At 29.3% G+C, this 21174-nt stretch overlaps 1 protein-coding gene across 1 annotated transcript; it reads right to left on the reverse strand.

Moving 5' to 3' along the window:
- Positions 1 to 284: 284 nt before the first annotated feature.
- LOC119607717 (protein sine oculis) lies at positions 285 to 20900 on the reverse strand. The gene is made up of 6 exons (XM_037961794.1): positions 20807 to 20900; positions 7020 to 7476; positions 5190 to 5400; positions 4938 to 5065; positions 4355 to 4459; positions 285 to 450 (listed from the first exon to the last, which is right to left on the reverse strand). Exons 2-6 carry the CDS (start codon positions 7356 to 7358, stop codon positions 391 to 393), a joined length of 843 nt encoding a protein of 280 aa, XP_037817722.1. The 5' UTR covers positions 7359 to 7476; positions 20807 to 20900; the 3' UTR covers positions 285 to 390.
- Between the last annotated feature and the right edge of the window lie 274 nt (positions 20901 to 21174).

Raw genomic sequence — 21174 nt, forward strand, 5'->3', positions numbered from 1 at the left:
TGTTTGTGTAAAATTTCCATGCAATATAAAGAAAAACATTTTAAATTTCAAATTAAAGCCACCGCAAAAAATATATAATATTTAAAAAATACACCGAAAACCTTGACATATTTACTTTTTTTTTATAAAAAAGTATATATATTTTTCTTGTAAAATCATTAATTTTCACCTTGTTAAAAATATTTCTCTTTGATAGCCAAAAAAATATATATATTTAAATGCTTTTAATTTTAAACATTTAAAATATTTTATTTTTTTGAAGCAAAAACAGAAACAAAAAACACCAAAAGATTAATTACCTTTACATTAGTTAGCGTGTATAACCTTTACCTTAACTAAGCAATATTTTTAAAATTTCATCTAAATTTATAGTTTGTTTTAACAATTTACTTACTCTTTATGTTCCGCTGCTCGATCTCTTTGTCTTCGATTTTTGAACCAATTAGAAACCTGTAATATGTAAAATATTACAAATGATAAATGTTCATATTTTCAAAAATTCTAATTACAATAATAATAATTTTCATATTTCATAGAAAATTTTAATGAGTTTGTAATGTTTCGATTTGGCAATTTTGTCACAAATTGTTCTATTGTTTTAAAGAAATTGAATTTTAAATAAATTTTGTGAAATTTTAAACAAAAATTTCATATTTCAAAACAAAATTTTAATGAGTTTGTTTGAATTTTGTGTTTGAAATTTTTAGATAAATTATTCTATAGTTTTAAATTTAAAACTCTATAATCCAAATTATAATTCAGCTATAGAATTGACAATAGTCTAGACTATAGACTAGATTAAAGTCCAGACTGTAGAGTAGGCTATAGTTCAGACTATGGTCGGAACTATCGACCAGATTATAGGCTAGACTATAGAGTAGACTATAGGCTAGACTATAGTCCAGACTATGGTCCAGACTATAGAGCAGAATATAGACTAAACTATAATATGAACTAGACTATAGACCAGACTGCACACTATACAATAGACTTTATTATAGATCAGCTTATAGTTCGGATTATATTCCAGACCAAAGTTCAAACTATGGACTAGACAATAATCCAGATTATAGACTAGATAAGAGTCCAGATTACAGAGTATAGTCAAGACTATAGACCAGACTGATGACGAGTCAATAGACTTCACTTTAGTCTGAACTATAGATCAGACTATAGTTCAGACTACAGTCCACACTATAGATTTGTCAAGTCCAGACTATAGATTAGATTACAGTTAAGATTGTAGAGTAGGCTATAGACTAGACTTTATAATAGACCATAGACTAAACTATAGTCCAGACTACAGAACAGCATATATATTTAACTATAGATCAGACTAGACTGTAGACTAGGCTATAGACTATACTATAACTAGACTATAGACTAGACTGTAGACTAGGCTATAGACTACACTATAACTAGACTGTAGACTACACTATAGACAATACTATAGGCTACACCATAGACAAGACTACGGACTAGGTATACACTAGACAATAGTCTAGACTATAGACTAGACTATAGACTAGACTATAGACTAGACTATAGACTAGACTATAGACTAGACTATAGACTAGACTATAGACTAGACTATAGACTAGACTATAGACTAGACTATAGACTAGACTATAGACTAGACTATAGACTAGACTATAGACTAGCCTATAGACTAGACTATAGACTAGACTATAGACTATACTATAGACCACACTATAGACTAGACTATAGACTAGACTAGACTATAGACTAGACTATAGACTAGACTATAGACTAGACTATAGACTAGACTATAGACTAGACTATAGACTAGACTATAGACTAGACTATAGACTAGACTATAAACTAGACTAGACTATAGACTAGACTATAAACTAGACTATAAACTAGACTAGACTATAGACTAGACTATAGACTAGACTATAGACTAGACTAGACTAGACTATAGACTAGACTAGACTATAGACTAGACTATAGACTAGACTATAGACTAGACTAGACTAGACTATAGACTAGACTAGACTAGACTATAGACTAGACTATAGACTAGACTAGAATAGACTAGACTATAGACTAGACTATAGACTAGACTATAGACTAGACTATAGACTAGACTATAGACTAGACTATAGACTAGACTATAGACTAGACTATAGACTAGACTATAGACTAGACTATAGACTAGACTATGGACTAGACTATAGACTAGACTAGACTATAGACTAGACTAGACTATAGACTAGACTATAGACTAGACTAGACTAGACTATAGACTAGACTATAGACTAGATAGACTAGACTATAGACTAGACTATAGACTAGACTATAGACTAGACTATAGACTAGACTATAGACTAGACTATAGACTAGACTATAGACTAGACTATAGACTAGACTATAGACTAGACTATAGACTAGACTATAGACTAGACTATAGACTAGACTATAGACTAGACTATAGACTAGACTATAGACTAGACTATAGACAGACTATAGACTAGACTATAGACTAGACTATAGACTAGACTATAGACTAGACTATAGACTAGACTATAGACTAGACTATAGACTAGACTATAGACTAGACTATGACTAGACTATAGACTAGACTATAGACTAGACTATAGACTAGAACTATGACTAGACTATAGACTAGACTATAGACTAGACTATAGACTAGACTATAGACTAGACTATAGACTAGACTATAGACTAGACTATAGACTAGACTATAGACTAGACTATAGACTAGACTATAGACTAGACTATAGACTAGACTATAGACTAGACTATAGACTAGACTATAGACTAGACTATAGACTAGACTATAGACTGACTATAGACTAGACTATAGACTAGACTATAGACTAGACTATAGACTAGACTATAGACTAGACTATAGACAGACTATAGACTAGACTATAGACTAGACTATAGACTAGACTATAGACTAGACTATAGACTAGACTATAGACTAGACTATAGACTAGACCTATAGACTAGACTATAGACTAGACTATAGACTAGACTATAGACTAGACTATAGACTAGACTATAGACTAGACTATAGACTAGACTATAGATAGACTAGATAGACTATAGACTAGACTATAGACTAGACTATAGACTAGACTATAGACTAGACTATAGACTAGACTATAGACTAGACTATAGACTAGACTATAGACTAGACTATAGACTAGACTATAGACTAGACTATAGACTAGACTATAGACTAGACTAGACTAGAGACTAGACTATAGACTAGACTATAGACTAGACTATAGACTAGACTATAGACTAGACTATAGACTAGACTATAGACTAGACTATAGACTAGACTATAGACTAGACTATAGACTAGACTATAGACTAGACTATAGACTAGACTATAGACTAGACTATAGACTAGACTATAGACTAGACTATAGACTAGACTATAGACTAGACTATAGACTAGACTATAGACTAGACTATAGACTAGACTATAGACTAGACTATAGACTAGACTATAGACTAGACTATAGACTAGACTATAGACTAGACTATAGACTAGACTATAGACTAGACTATAGACTAGACTATAGACTAGACTATAGACTAGACTATAGACTAGACTATAGACTAGACTATAGACTAGACTATAGACTAGACTATAGACTAGACTATAGACTAGACTATAGACTAGACTATAGACTAGACTATAGACTAGACTATAGACTAGACTATAGACTAGACTATAGACTAGACTATAGACTAGACTATAGACTAGACTATAGACTAGACTATAGACTAGACTATAGACTAGACTATAGACTAGACTATAGACTAGACTATAGACTAGACTATAGACTAGACTATAGACTAGACTATAGACTAGACTATAGACTAGACTATAGACTAGACTATAGACTAAACTATAGACTAGACTATAGACTAGACTATATACTAGACTATAGACTAGACTATAGACTAGACTATAGACTAGACTATAGACTAGACTATAGACTAGACTATATACTAGACTATAGACTAGACTAGACTATAGACTATAGACTAGACTATAGACTAGACTATACTATAGACTATACTATAGACTATACTATAGACTAGACTATAGACTAGACTATAGACTAGACTAGCATATAGAATAGACCATAGTTTTTGGCTTTATTTTTTGTTTTTTAATAACAAAGATGCCGGACCTTGTCTTATAAAAGAGTAACACTATTAGCGATTTTTTAAACAACAGTTTTCATATATTAAATGAAACATTAATATATTATTAAAATTTGTTTAACTTGGGAAAATAGCTAAGTTATTTTTTGTTTGTTTGTTTGTTTGTAAACAAACTCACCTGTGTTGTTGTCAGTCCCGTAGCCTCTGCTAGTTCACGTTTTTCACGCGGTGAGGGATAAGGATTGTGCGCATACCAGTCTCTTAAAACTGAACGAGATTTTTCCTGATAATAGAAAGAAATAGAAAAAAATTATAATTATTAACATATTATAACAAAATCTGTAAATAAATGTTTGTAGCAAAATGTTTTTAATCAAATGAAACCTTTTGTTCGAAAATATATTTCCCCCCAAAAAAAATTGTTACAATCAAATCACAAACATAAACCAAAAGAGAAATTAAACAACCCCTCTTGAGTAAATGGTTAAAAACAGATTAAACACCCAGGAAACTTAAACAGAAATTGTAAAAATTAATAAAATTCCCATCATGTAATGAAACTTTTTAACTTTTTTTTGTTAAACATTATTATCATGTGTGTAGAAAAGCCAACGAAATAAACATTACTATGATTTCTTTTAAAATGTTGCTGCTGGTTTTGAAACTTTATTAACCCCTCTGAAGGTAAAAATATTTTTATGGGGATTCCTCTATAACAACAAAAAATATGATAAAATAAACAAAAAACTTATATATGTTACCTTAAAACAATAACTTGTTTCTTCACCATCCCAAATTGTGCGCGGCAGTGGAAATTTACGACGAACACGATATTTACCCACAGCACCTAATGGTCTTCCACGCAGTTTTTCGGCTTCCACATAATGAGCTGTTAAATTAATAAGAAAAATAAAAATGATACAAAAAGAAAAATATTATTTCATCTAAAATAACAATTTCATTAAAAGATATAATAAATTTATTGTTTTTTCGCTCTTAATTTCAATACTCACCTTTTAACCACAGCGCTTGCAATTTAGCATGATTGTGAGGTGAGAATTGATGATGTTCTAACAATCTATACAATTCTTTGTATTGACCGCGATGGAATGCAACAACGGCCTTGGCTTTTAGCACTGATTCGTTTAATTGCAATTTATCACATTGTGGCAATGACCATAGGAAACGGCCCAGTCTTTCAATATTACCAGCTTGTTGTAAAACCTTAAGAGAGAGAGAGATTTTAGATTAAACTATATTCCACAGTATAGACCAAATTTTAGATTATAATATAGTCCAGAGTATAGACCTGTCTAGAATATAGTCCGGGTAATAGACTAGGCTATTGAACAGACTATAGCCCATGGTATTAACATAACTATAGTCCAGACTATAGACCAGACTGTAGCCCAGATTATAGCCCATATTATGGACCAGATTATAGACCAGATTATAGACAGGGCTATAGAACAGACTATAGACAGTTCTATAGACTATAGAACAGACTGTAGTCCAGTCTTTAGACCAGCCTAAAGATAGATCCCTAGAACAGACTAAAGACTAGACTATAGACCAAACTATAGTCCAGACTATAGACCAACTATATTTCAGACTATAGACCAAAATGTATTTCAGACTATAAACCATACTGTATTTCAGACCATAGTCCAGACTATTATACAGACTTTATACAAACTATAGACCAGACTATAGACCAGACTATAGACCAGACTATAGTCCAGACTATAGACCAGACTATAGTCCAGACTATAGACCAGACTATAGTCCAGACTATAGACCAGACTATAGACCAGACTATAGACCAGACTATAGTCCAGACTATAGTCCAGACTATAGACCAGGCTATAGTCCAGACTATAGACCAGACTATAATACAGACTTTATACATACTATAGACCTGACTATAGTCTAGCCTATAGACCTGACTATAGTCTAGCCTATAGACCTGACTATAGTCTAGCCTATAGACCTGACTATAGTCTTGCCTATATACCTGACTATAGTCTAGCCTATAGACCTGACTATAGTCTAGCCTATAGACCTGACTATAGTCTAGCCTATAGACCTGACAATAGTCTAGCCTATAGACCTGACTATAGTCTAGCCTATAGACCTGACTATAGTCTAGCCTATAGACCTGACTATAGTCTAGCCTATGGACCAGACTGTAGTCTAGCCTATAGACCAGACTATAGTCCAGATCCAGAATCCAGACTATAGGCCATACTGCAAACCAGACTATAGTCCATACTATAGACAAGACTATAGTCCAGAGTGTGAATCATACTATAATACATACAATAGATCAGACTACAGTCCAGACTTTAGAACAGACCAGACTACAGTATATACTATAGACCAAAGTATAGACAGACTATAACACACACTATAATATAGACTATAGAACAGACTACAGATCAGACTATAGACCAGACTTTTGGCCAGAATATAAACCAGACTATAGACCAGACTTAAGATCTGACTATAGTCCATACACTAGACTTTAGACCAGACTATAGATCTAACTATAGAGCAGACTATAGTCCAGACAATAGGTCAAACTACTGACTAGACTATAGTCCAGACTATAGATCAAATTACAGACTAGACTATAGACCAGTCCGTAGGCCAGACTATAGACCAGACTATGAACCAGATTATAGATCAAACTTTATACTAAACTATAGTCCGGACTATAGGTCAAACTATAGACCAGGCTATAGGCCAGACTATAGACCAGACTATAGATCAGGCTATGGACTGGACTATAGTTCAGACTATAGAAATAATGAAATTTCTTAGGTTTTTAAAACAAAACTCACCTCACATACACACGCCACCTGTTCCTGGGTAAAACCAAAACTGGGCAATGATTCGCGACCATTGGCGCCATTACTAGCGCCACCACCACCACCACCGCCATTTGTACTTGTATTCTGATTACCAACCAAACGGGTAGAACCCGGTACACTATTGGCATTGCCATTGTGAGACAACATATCCAAATTGTTGTTATTATTGCTTGTGCTATTGTTATTATTGTTCGTTAAACCCGTAACCGTTAGTCCGGTAGGACTATAAGGGGGCGTTTGGCGTGATGTTAAAACAGCAGCATTGGCAGCAGCCAAATCGTAAAAATCAGTGGCGGGATGTTGTAGCATTTTTGTAGGGGGGTGTTTTAAGTTTCTTTAGAAAAATACTTAGTTTTCTTTCTAGTTTATATTTAGCCACATAATTTATTTATTTTTCTTAAAAAATTTTCTTTTATTGTGTTAAGAGCTGCAAAGAAATAGAGAAAAATTGGAATTAGTAAATAAAAAATCGTTTAAATATTTTAAAATTGTTTGTATGTATAACGTTGCGTGGGTATAGATTTCTTTGGTTGGGTTTTGTGTTACTTACGCACTAGTTTTTTTATTTTTTCCTTTTGTTCTTTTCAAAGTCTAGTGGTCTTTGTTATTTAGAAGATATTGTGTAATGAAATCTTAAAATATCTCAAATCACCGCATGTGATTCTTTTTCTTGTACTTTTTTGTGTTGTTCTTGATAGTTTTTCTTAATTTTTTGGTATTTTGATTATTTTTTATTAGGAAATTTTTAACAAAAAATATTTGGATTTTTTTAAAGAATTTTAAAAGTTTTAATGAAATTTCATCTCTGTTTTAAGATAAATATATTAATTGCCTATAGAAGTTATTAAAATTGTGTAATTTAAACTTATAATTTAGTCTCTTGGAGAGTTTTCTTTAATTACATTTAAAAAAATTATTCAAATTTTGCTAAATTTCCTAAAATTGCTTTAATTTTTTTTTAATTTTCTTAAAATTAAGTCAAATACCTTTAAATTTGATGAAATTTCTTTGATTTTAGTTAAAATTTCATTAAAATAGTTAAATTTATTCAAATTTCTTTGAATTTAGTTAAAAATTCATTAATGTTGTGATTTTTCTATAACAAATTACTAAAAATCGCTTTAATTGTTCTTTAATTATATGGCAACATTGCAAAATACTACCGCTAATGTGTCAACAAACAAAAGGTAAACAAACTTCAACAAAAATGCAAATTAAAATTAATTAAATTAAAAATATTATTAAACTCTTCTAGATTTAATTTTAAATGATTAATTAATTAATAAATTTAGTACATAACCATCCCTGGCAGGAAAAAGTAAACAACTAATAATAGTGTTGCCAAAAGTACATATGGTTCCCTTTAACTGCTTATAACTCAGCCATTTTTGGTTCAGATTCTCGACACTACACATTATTTGCTACAATTATGTTTCTAAGGTATCAGGGAACTTAATTGTGGTCTTCGGAAAAAGTTAATTATTTTAAACTTAAGTAAATTTCAATCGTGCCGAAATTTAATACAGAATATTATTTATCTTGAGCTATGCCAAGCATCCCTGTCAGAAAAATGTAAACAAATAACAATAGTGTTGCCAAAAGTAGTTAAAAAAGACAGTGAAAAACGCTTAAATGTAAAAAAAACAATTGAAATATCAAGGCGACTCCAGTTAAATACTTATAACTTAGCCATTTATGTTGTGATTTGGATGATTTTTCACAGCAAGATTCTCGACAAAAAGAGCAAAGACTATGTGCTTAAATTAGTTGCAATTGCAATCAGGGGGCTTAGAAATTTTATGGGAAACTTAGAAAATATAATACTTTTAAAACTTGAATACTTTTTCATATAAAAACTAGCATGTGCTTGCTTGTTGAAACATACACATTTTATTAGCACGAGCTAAATTTAAGATTTTGAAATAAAATATACATACACGCACTAAAATTTTTCTGTATATTAAAATACCAGCAAAAAAATGAAAAGTAAATTTGATCTCTCAGATCACATTGCCTTAAAATACAAATTCTATATGTATTTTATGTATGAACACACATAAAAACTGCTCAAACACACATATAGAAATGAGGAAGATCATTTAAAAGATTTTTCTATACACAGATTCTATATACATATTGTAGTATATTGAGACGTGTGTAATTTTAGAATTCTTCGTAACTTGGTAAGTTTATTTTTGAAAAGAAAAATAAGTCAAAGAAAATTGTATGTATAAAAGAGAACAGAATGTTAAAAGAAATATACACAAAATTGCAAAAGAAGAAAAAAAAATTGAAATGTTTTTTGTGTTACGAAAAGAACACAAAATTTATTCAAGTAGAAAATTTAATAGCAAAGATTTTTGAAATAAAAAAAATTTTCTGCTCTCTTAAGAGATTTTCAAACAAAAAACGAGAAAAGATAAAAAAGTAATAAATAGAGAAAAAATAAAGAAATTTAAACAAATAATAAAAAAAAAACAACAAATAATAAAATCAACATTTTTATATTGTAGAAAACAATTTGGCAAATTGTTAAACTACGTCATAATGACCCTTAAAATAACAACGAGAATATAGAAAAAATATAAAAAATTATATTTATTTTTTTGCAAATAAAAGTGTTTAAATTATATTTATATTAAAAGTTTATTAAAAAAGGGGTTTCCCAGTTCTGTTAGCAACAATATGTTCAAGAGAAATTAAATAAATCAAATTTGTATTTAGCCCTATTTTGAGAACTCTCAGTAACGATTCCTTTATATTTGTTGTATTCTTAAGTAGATATTTAAATTCCTTTATAATCGTGTTAAATTTCATTAAAATCCTACATTCCGTTGAGGAGTAACAGTCGAATTTCTATTTTTGCTTATTGACTTATTGCAAGTAATAGAAAACCGCTATATGGACACCACTAACACAAGCTTAGGAAACAATAACAGTACACTAGTAGTGTTAGTGTTTTGCTATAAAAATGTAAACAAAGCAAGGGAGAAGTGACCTAAAGTTAAAACAATAAACAAGGAAAGTGTGCAAACATAGTGTTGCCACTGTTTTGCATTCAAATGTAAACAAAGCAATACAAAGGCTGCATTAAAACAAGTAAAACTAACAATCAACCGGACTTTAAAGCAAATTTTTGTTAAAACTAAAGACTTTGAGACATAAATCTTAATAATTGTTTAAAATTATAAGAAAAATATTGCTTTTCTAACGTGAGTCACGTTTTTGTTGCATAATTTGTAAAAAGTTGGTTTAATTATAGTTATAAATTATAATTTATGAGTTTTATTGCAAAACTGTGATTATCCACATTAGAAATTTAAATAAATTATATATTATGGTTTTCAGTTTGCATAATTTAATAGCAATTAAATATTTTCGTTTGTAAACAATAAGTAAATAATAAAATAGAGATTTTAAATGACTTTTTGGCAAGTTAACAAAATTTGGAAAAATTTTTAAAATTTTTTTCCAAATTTGCTTTCGATAACTTTAAAAAACTTCTTCTAATTTGAAAATCGTTTTATTTTTGTACTAATTAATAACTTTAATTTAAACTTTATACAAAATCCCTTTATTTATATAAAAGACCTCCAGCTTTATTTTCACAACCTGTGTTCAGTTCATAATTTTTAACAAAAAATATTTTTGTCTAAATTATAAAGAGTCAAGATACAAAAGATTTGAAAGGAAAAACCTGCTGTGATCTTAAGTGTTTTATAGGTTTATCTTGAAAATATCTGTTAAAATAAATATTCCTATACAAGGTATTTTGGTGTGTATGCAGGGTCTTAAAATAATGAAAACTTTCAGAATAATTTTTAAAACCCCTATTCAAAAAAAAAAAAAAAAAAATAAATAAAATAAAATAAAAAAAAAAACAATGTTGGTATTGCAAATAGTTTGGTGTATTTAATAATTACCATAAGAAATTTTTTCAAAAATGCTACTTTTTGTGAAATAGTAGTTGACAATTAGTATATTTTGGAAATAATTTAAAGAAATTATCTTGCTTTTTAAGTATAAGTGTAGCTAAATCATATTCCGCAGAAAAAAGTAAGGAATTTTCAACTTTTTTAAAAAAGTAGTATTTCTACTACTATTTTAAAATTTCAAAATAATGTTGGTTTTGCAAATAGTTTGGCATATTAAGTAATTTACATGAAAGATTTTTTGAAAAATACAACTTTTTGTGAAATAGTAGTAGCTAATTTAGTACTTATTGAACATTTTTTGTTAAAATTATCTTGCTTTATAAGTATACATGTTACTAAATTATATTCTGTGGAAAAATGTTGGTGTTTCCTACTTTTTAGAAAAAAGTAGTATATCTAGTACTATTTGAAAATTGCAAAATAATGTTGGTTTTGCAAATAGTTTGGCATATTAAATAATTTACATAAGAGATTTTTTTGAAAAATACTACTTTTTGTGAGATATTAGTAGATAATATAGTACTTATTAGAAATTTTTTGATAAAATTATCTTGCTATTTAAGTATAAACGTTTCTAAATCATATTATGAAAAAAATTTAGGATTTCCTACTACATAATATGGCAACTTTGCTTTAAATCAGAAAATTTGTTTAATTCTGAATACAATTTTTTAAGTTTTCTTAAATATTTGACCAAAGTTGGGAAATATGTATATGAAACATTTTTATAAAAAAATTAAGGTAAATTGCCTTCTAAACTTAAAAATATTTATAAAAATATGTTCCTATAATGTTATTGAATAGTTTTCTTATTAATTTTTTTGTTTTTTTAGTGAAATTATATCATTTTTATTTATTTTAATTGTTTTGTTTACATTTTTCCCTAAAAAACTACTTCTATTACTCTCTTCTTCAATGCTGTTGTTAATAATAAAGATGCCACTTTATTAACTTGCGTACAAACATAAGCTTATAAGTGACATCTTTAGCTTTATATGGCAACTTTAATTAAATGTCAACAACAGTGCAAGAAGTGATAGAGACATACAATAGAAAAACTTTATCTTAATAAATTAAACAAAATTAAATTTTTCTTCTTAAAAATGTTATAAAAATATGTTTTTATATAATTATTTAATATTATTTTTATAAAATTTATACATTTTGTTGTGATTTTTCTCTAAACAATTAATTCTCTCTCTGAACTGTATTGATATGCAAATCTTATTATGAAAAAAAAAACATAAACAAACACACAAACTCAGGCAAATACATAGAGAGTGAGAGACCAAGAATTTTGTGTTGATGATTGTGTTTATGTTTTTATTGTTGTTGCTGCTCTTGTTGTTACTTTTTTTGTTCCTTGTATTCTGTTGTCTTCTGTTCAATTCACTTCATTTGTTTTGAAATGTTCTTTTAGTAGTTGTTGTTATTGTTGCTTTTTTAGTGATAAATATTCAATGCGTTGCATGCGATTAGTTTATGTCACTTGTATTGTGTTGTGTGTAAGTTTGTTATTGTTCTTATTCATCTTAATGACAAGTTTGAGCAGAGTGTGTGTAGTGCAGTGTTTTTTTTACAAGTAAGAAGTAAAAGTAAAAGCATTTTTAAATATAAATTTCTTATTTTTTCATTTTAATTAAGTTTAATGAATGAAATTTTTCGCACAAAACATTAAAATGTTGTCGCCTAATGTGTGTTGTGTGATATTTTTTGTTAATGTTTAAGAAAAATCATTAATTTGTGAAATTTTATTAAATGTTTTGTTGCTTAAGGCTTAATTTAAGTTGCAAGGAATTAATTGTGAAAAAAATTTAAGAAAAATATGCAAAAATCTTTGGTGATTAATCTATTAAAACATTTGCAAGGCAACAACTTGTTTTTTTTTGCTAAAATACAAGAACATTTTGCGTATTTCAACATGAAGCTGATAAAATCTTTTAGGTAAGTTATAAAATTTATGAAAATTCACAATAGTTTTGTTTTATAAGTTGCCAGATTGTTAGGGTTAACTGGAAATTATAATTAAACTTTAAATTTAAACATATTTAGTTAATTTTCTAATAATTTAAGTAGATTTTTGACAAAAAAAAAAAAAAAAAACTAAAAATCAGGTTACGTGACAATAGCTTCTTAAAATTCACAATAGTTTTGTGGCAGTAGTTGCCAGATTGTTAGATTTCAAGAAAATTGTTAACAAACTTAAAATATCCCCAAACTTCTTTGAATTTTCGCTTAAATTGGACTTTATACCAAAGAAATCGGTACTTATGTACTCAAGAAAATATATTTTTGGTATAAAAAATCGTTTAGTGTCTCTCTTAGTGCCGCTCACTTAATTAAACTTTATTTTTCTATTAAAGAAAAATCTCCCCAATTCCACCTTTCAACACCTCAAAACAACAACAAGCCAACATATACTATACCCTCCCAAAACTCGTGTCTACATATCTAGTATAAGGAAATAATATCTAGAAACTATAACAAAAAAAAAAACTATACTAAACACAAGTATCTTATATACAAACAACGTTCTAGTATATCTGTGTCCGTATCATTTGGCTTTTGACTAGCAATTTCTGTTTTCTATTTCATTCTTTATTTTGTTTTTATTTTTTTGCTTAATAAGATCACAAGAAATGTTCAAAGAAGGAAACAGTAAAAAAAAAAGATCATCATCATCTGTATAAAAATAAATATTCTAGTAGTACTAGCAGCAATCTCTAGCATACAATATTTTCTTTTTAGTATGTGACTTAATCTGTGATAAAATATCTTCTATACACCTGCTGCTGTTAAAAGAGATGCTTGTGTGTTGTTAATGTTGTACAACGATGACACATATCAACTTTAAAAAAATATTAAAAAGCGAAAAGAAAAAGATACATTCAAAATTTTTGTAGCTTTCTTAAACAAGAACAATTTCTATATACTCTATATAAAGAAGATGAAATGACGAAAATTTATCAGAAGAATAAAAAATAAAAAAAAAACATTTCATTTATAGATAAAAAACAATTAAAAATTTTAACAGATAATTGATTGAACGAACAAGTTATCAAAATTTACTTTAATATTTGTTACACTTCTAACAGTAATTATAGTTTGTTGTCGCCATAACTTCAGAAATTTCTTTTCTCAAGTTCCCAGAAGAGAATTTACTGACTCGACACCAGTATGGATTATAAAAGAGACTATAGATTAGACTATAATCTAAACTAGAGTCTAGGCTAGAATGTGGACTTTGGACTGCACTATAATCTGAACTTGATTCTAGACGATAGATTAGCCTAGAGTCTAGACTATAGTCTGGACGAAAAATATTACTATAGGCTAGACTATAATGTGAACTATAGTTTAAACTATTTTCTATTGTCTGGACTATAGAAGACTCCATAGTCTGGCCTATAGAAGATTCTATAGTCTGGCCTATAGAAGAGTCTACAGTCTGGACTATAGAAGAATCTATAATTTAAACTATAGAAGAGTCTATGGGCTGGACTATAGAAGAGTCTATAGTCTGAACTATAGAAGAGTCTATATTCTGGACTATAGAAGAGTCTATAGTCTGGACTATATAAGAGTCTATAGTCTGGACTATATAAGAGTCTATAGTCTGAACTATAGAAGAGTCTATATTCTGGACTATAGAAGAGTCTATAGTCTGGACTATATAAGAGTCTATAGTCTGGACTATATAAGAGTCTATAGTCTGGACTATATAAGAGTCTGTAGTCTGGACTATATAAGAGTCTATAGTCTAGACTATAGAAGAATCTGTAGTCTGGACTATAGAATAATCTATAGTTTAGATTATAGAAGATTCAATAGTCTGAACTATAGAAAAGTCTATACTCTGGACTATAGTAAAATCTATAGTCTGATCTATAGAAGAGTATATACTCTGGACTGTAGAAGAGTTTAAAGTCTGGACTATAGAAAAGTCTATAGTCTAGACTATGTAATAGTCTATAGTCTGGACTATAGAAGAGTCTATAGTCTGGACTATAGGAGAGTCTATAGTCTGGACTAAAGGAGAGTCTATAGTCTGGCCTATAGAAGAGTCTATAGTCTGGACTATAGATGAGTGTATAGTCTGGACTATAGAAGAGTCTTTAGTCTGGACTATAGAAGTGTCAATAGCTTGGACTATAGAAGCGTCTACAGTCTGGACTATATAAGAGTCTAGAGTGTGGACTATAGAAGAGACTATAGTCTGAACTGTAGAAGAGTCTATAGTCCTGACTATAGAAAAGACTATAGTTTGGACTATAAAAGATACTATAGTCAGGGCAATAAAAGAGATTAGTTTGGACTGTAGAAGAGACTGTAGTGTAGACTATAAAAGAGACTATAGTCTGGACTATAGAAGAGACTATAGAATGGACTATAGAAAAGACTACAAAGTGGACTATAGAAGTGACTATAAAGTGGACTATAGTGTGCACTATAAAAAAGACTGTAATCTAGACTATAGAGAGACTATTGTCTAGACTTTAGAAGATACTATAATCTGGACTATAGAAGAGACTCTAGTCTCGACTATAGAATATACTCTAGTCTCGACAGAAGTCTGGAATATATAGTCTGAACTAAAGAAGATACTAAAGTTTCGACTATAGAGTAGACTATAGTCTGGACTATATAAGATATATAGATTATAGTCTGGAAGAAGAGATTAAAGAAGGGACTATAGTATACACCACTGAAAAGATTATAGTCTGGACTATAGAACAGACTTTAGCCTGAGCTTAAGAAGATGTTTTAGAAGAATTTATAGCACTCATTTCAAGAAAATTTTCATATTGAAATATTCCCCCAAAAACAAACCATAACTTTTCCATTTTCTAACACAATTAGTTCTTCTCTTTAGTTCCATTAGTTCTGCTCTATATTCAAATTTTAAACAAATTTGTTATGCTTATAAACTTTAATAACAAAAGTATTTGCTTCCTTTATCAAGTTTTTTTAAGATGAGTTAAAAATCTGATGTTGTTTTTGTTTAAGAAAAGTAAACAAATAAAATTTATATTTTTAACAACAAAAATTTATCAAATTAATGACAAAATATTTTGTAATAATTTACACTACATAAACATTGCTGTTATATGTATTTCTTCTTCATCCGATAAATATGAAAATATTACAACAGTAGAGTCTAAGTAAAATGATTTGAAGAGATAAAGAATGTATTTTTGGATATTGCAACACTAGAACTAGAGACTATAGTGAAGATTATAGATGAAACTTAAGTCTAAACTATAGAAGATACTATTGTCTTGGCTATAGACGAAACTAATGTCCAGACTATAGACGAGCACGAGAATATAGGCGAGACAACAGAGAAAAATAATAGACGTGACTTTCGACTATAGATTAGACTTTACACGAGACTGTAGTCCAGACTATAGACGAGACTATCGTCTATATTTAAGACCAAACTATAGACTTAACTTTAAGCTAGGCTATAGTCCTGGTGAGACTGTAATTAATATTAAAGATGGGACTATAATCCAGACCATAGATTAGACTTTGTCTTGGCTATAGACGAGACTATTGTCTTGGCTTTACTCGCGATAGACGATAGTTCATTGTTCACACTACATACGAGACTTAAGTGAAGACTGTTGACCAACCTATAGACCATCCTATAGATCAACTAAAGACGAGAATATAGACCAGACTATAAACGAGAATATAGTCAACATTATAGACTGGACTATAGTTGAGATTACAGAGATTACAGACCAAACTGTAGAGGAGACTGTAGTCTAGATTTTAGTTCATAGGGGAGACTATAGTCCTGCCTATATTGTACTTTAGACAAGCCTTTTGAATAGACTTTAGGCGAAAGGCTCGTCTTATATTCCAGACGGTAAGACGAGACTATAGCTTGGACCTTAGACTAGATTAGTACTGGCTATAGTTGACACTATCTTCTACACTATAGTCCGAATTTCCTATTTAAACAAAACAACTTTTCCATCCTTTCTGTATTCCACTGTAATTTCTTCTTCTCAATTTTTACACACTTTGATGTAAATTAAAAAAAAATATATATAAATCTAAAAAAGATTAGATGAATTTAACGCCCACTATATTAGCACGGTTCTACTCATATTTTTCATATTAAAAACAAACATGCATGCAAGATTTTCATGTACTACATATAATCAAAATAATTTTAGAACATCCGACGATATTCCAATGCAATTTGAGTAAAATAAAACCAAAAACCGAATAAAAAAAAAATACTTAATATCGAACACACAAAAAATCATCCAACAAATTTTCTATATCAAATAAAAATGATGAATGAATAGCAAATGTTACTTAGAATTTTTGCTGAAATGTATAGATTTTTATTACGTTTCTAACTGTATATTTTCCGTACTTTTGAGATTCTTTTTGGATAAGAAAAAAACTTTCAATATTCTGAAAAAAATAAAAATTCAAAAAACTTTTTTTTTTTGCCATAAATTACACAATCAAACAAGCATTAAACAACATGTTTATAGTTGTTAGTTTTTTTCTGTATAAAATTACAATATTTTTGAACGTAAAATTATAAAATCAAACACATTTTAGAAAAAGTAATAAGAAATATTTTATTTACCAGCAAAATATTTCTTGCGTTCAATAAAATTTTTGTACTTTTTTTTTTTGCACATCAAATTTTCAGTTATTTTTAGCTGTGAAATATTTTTAAAAATATCAAAAATATTTATGACTATTACGTAGTTTTTTTGTATACACAAATTCATAAATTTATGTTATTAATAAATAAATTTTAAGAAAATTTTAAGAAATTGATTTGTTTGGTGATAAACAAAGAACTATCAACTATTTAACAGTGATTGTTTTTGTTCTTCGGACTCTTCTCTTCCTTTTACTGTTTAGGGAGTTGCCAATAGGTTTCATTTTAAAATACAGTTGTTATTGAAAGTTGTAAATTGCTAAAGAGGTTGACTGGCTAGAATAGTCGATTTATAGACTATATTATAGTTTATCTATAGACTATAAAATAAATAATAATAAATTTTAAGAAATTGATTTGTTTGGTGATAAACAAAGAACTATCAACTATTTAACAGTGATTGTTTTTGTTCTTCGGACTCTTCTCTTCCTTTTACTGTTTAGGGAGTTGCCAATAGGTTTCATTTTAAAATACAGTTGTTATTGAAAGTTGTAAATTGCTAAAGAGGTTGACTGGCTAGAATAGTCGATTTATAGACTATATTATAGTTTATCTATAGACTATAAAATAGTCTATAGTCTGGACTATAGAAAAGTCTACAGTCTGGACTATAGAAAAGTCTACAGTCTGGACTATAGAATAGTCTATAGACTCTGGACTATAGAAAAGTCTACAGTCTGGACTATAGAGTAGTCTACAGTCTGGACTATAGAGTAGTCTACAGTCTGGACTATAGAGTAGTCTATAGTCTGGACTATAGAGTAGTCTATAGTCTGGACTATAGAGTAGTCTATAGTCTGGACTATAGAGTAGTCTAGTCTGGACTATAGAGTAGTCTATAGTCTGGACTATAGAGTAGTCTATAGTCTGGACTATAGAGTAGTCTATAGTCTGGACTATAGAGTAGTCTATAGTCTGGACTAAAGAGTAGTCTATAGTCTGGACTATAGTGTAGTCTATAGTCTGGACTATAGTGTAGTCTATAGTCTGGACTATAAAGTAGTCTATAGTCTGGACTATAGAAAAGTCTACAGTCTGGACTATAGAAAAGTCTACAGTCTGGACTATAGAGTAGTCTACAGTCTGGACTATAGAGTAGTCTATAGTCTGGACTATAGAGTAGTCTATAGTCTGGACTATAGAGTAGGCTATAGTCTGGACTATAGAGTAGGCTATAGTCTGGACTATAGAGTAGTCTATAGTCTGGACTATAGAGTAGTCTATAGTCTGGACTATAGAGTAGTCTGTAATCTGGACTATAGAGTAGTCTATAGTCTGGACTATAGAGTAGTCTATAGTCTGGACTATAGAATAGTCTGGACTATAGAATAGTCTATAGTCGGGACTATATAACAGTCTATAGTCGGGACTATATAACAGTCTATAGTCGGAGCTATAGAATAGTCTATAGTCGGGACTATAGAATAGTCTATAGTCGGGACTATAGAATAGTCTATAGTCGGGACTATAGAATAGTCTATAGTCGGGACTATAGAATTGTCTATAGTCGGGACTATATAACAGTCTATAGTCTAGACTGTAGAATAGTCTATAGTCGGGACTATAGAATAGTCTATAATCTGGACTGTAGAATAGTCAATAGTCGGGACTATAGAATAGTCTATTGTCGGGACTATAGAATAGTAGTCGGGACAATATAATAGTCTATAATCGGGACTATAGAATAGTCTATAGTCGGGACTATAGATTAGTGTATAGTTGGGACTATAGAAAGTGTATAGTTGGGACTATAGAATAGTGTACAGTTGGGACTATAGAATAGTCTATAGCCGGGACTATAGAATAGTCTATAGCCGGGACTATAGAATAGTCTATAGTCTGGACTATAAATAGTCTATAGTTTGGACTATAAATAATCTATAGTCGGGACTATAAAATAGTCTATAATCTGGACTGTAGAATAGTCAATAGTCGGGACTATAGAATAGTCTATTGTCGGGACTATAGAATAGTAGTGGGGACTATATAATAGTCTATAGTCGGGACTATAGAATAGTCTATAGTCGGGACTATAGATTAGTGTATGTATAGTTAGGACTATAGAAAGTGTATAGTTGGGACTATAGAATGGTGTACAGTTGGGACTATAGAATAGTCCATAGTAGCGACTATAAAATTGTCTATAGTAGGGACTATATAATAATCTATAGTCTGGACTATAAATTGTCTATAATCGGGACTATAGAATAGTCTATAGTCGGGACTATAGATTAGTGTATAGTTGGAACTATAGAAAGTGTATAGTTGGGACTATAGAATAGTGTACAGTTGGGACTATAGAATAGTCCATAGTAGGGACTATAGAATAGTCTATAGTCTGGACTATAAATAGTCTATAGTTTGGACTATAAATAGTCTATAGTCTGGAGTATAGATTATTGTATAGTTGGGACTATAGAATAGTGTATAGTGTGGACTATAGAATAGTTTATAGTTGGGACTATAGAATAGTATATAGTTGGGACTACATAATAGTCTATAGTCGGGACTATAGAATAGTCAATATTTCCCCTTTATATCCTACAGTTCACTGATCTTTTTATGGCCAACACTAAGTTAATTTTCTGAAAATTGGACTATAATTTCATAGATCACTAGTTATTTAAGGGTTTTCACAACAGACCCGATGCAACTTTATCCAAAATTTGCAAATGTAGTTTCTATACGTGTTATAGAATCAAGGTTAAATTTTAGATCGATATTAAAGAACTTTTTCGTAATAATGTTTGGTCCTACTCGACCAAACGGAGTCAATAGCTGTCAACTCCGATTAAGGTACAAAGTTAGATCGAATTTTTTAACTTTTTAGGCTTTCTTTTCTTAATAAGTAAGACCATTGGAACTTCGCTACACAATAAAAACAAAACGAGTCGGCCAAATATTTGTAAACTAAGTGTTAGCTACACAATTTCTCTCTCCAGGAAAGAACTCCTCTAGCCGATCGTAGAACTGTTACAACAACAAATTCTTTCCCTTTATAGAGAAAATAAAATGTTTAACTTGGCAACTCTAAAGTATACAAACAATTTATACACTTGACAAATTGTTTACACCAAAAAGCCGTCGGCATTTAATTAAAAAAAAAATATTGAAATTATAATTACCTTTTAAAATTTGTTGAGATAAATTTTATATTGTTAATAATCCAAATAAATATGATAATAAAATTGTTTAAACAATTTATTGCACTTTTTTAAATAATTTTTTTTACTTTTTCCTTTTTGCAAATTTTTTTAAATTTTTCTTTTTATTAAAAATTTGGGTATTAAAACTTTCACCAAAATTTGTATAATTTTTAAATTTATTTATTATTTTTATTTATTTATGTATTTTTCTTTCCTTTTTTTATAAAACAAAATAAACTTATTGTATAATTCCTTTTTGTTTAAACTTATTTCAAATATTTTTCTTTTTTTCGTATAAATTCGCCGCACGTTTTTCAAAATAAAACACAGAAACACAAAAAAAACGT

The sequence above is a fragment of the Lucilia sericata genome, unplaced genomic scaffold (genome assembly GCF_015586225.1).
Source record: "Lucilia sericata isolate MDLA Ls3-8-SP2 unplaced genomic scaffold, ASM1558622v1 Contig000736F_arrow, whole genome shotgun sequence".
Taxonomy (NCBI): domain Eukaryota; kingdom Metazoa; phylum Arthropoda; class Insecta; order Diptera; family Calliphoridae; genus Lucilia; species Lucilia sericata.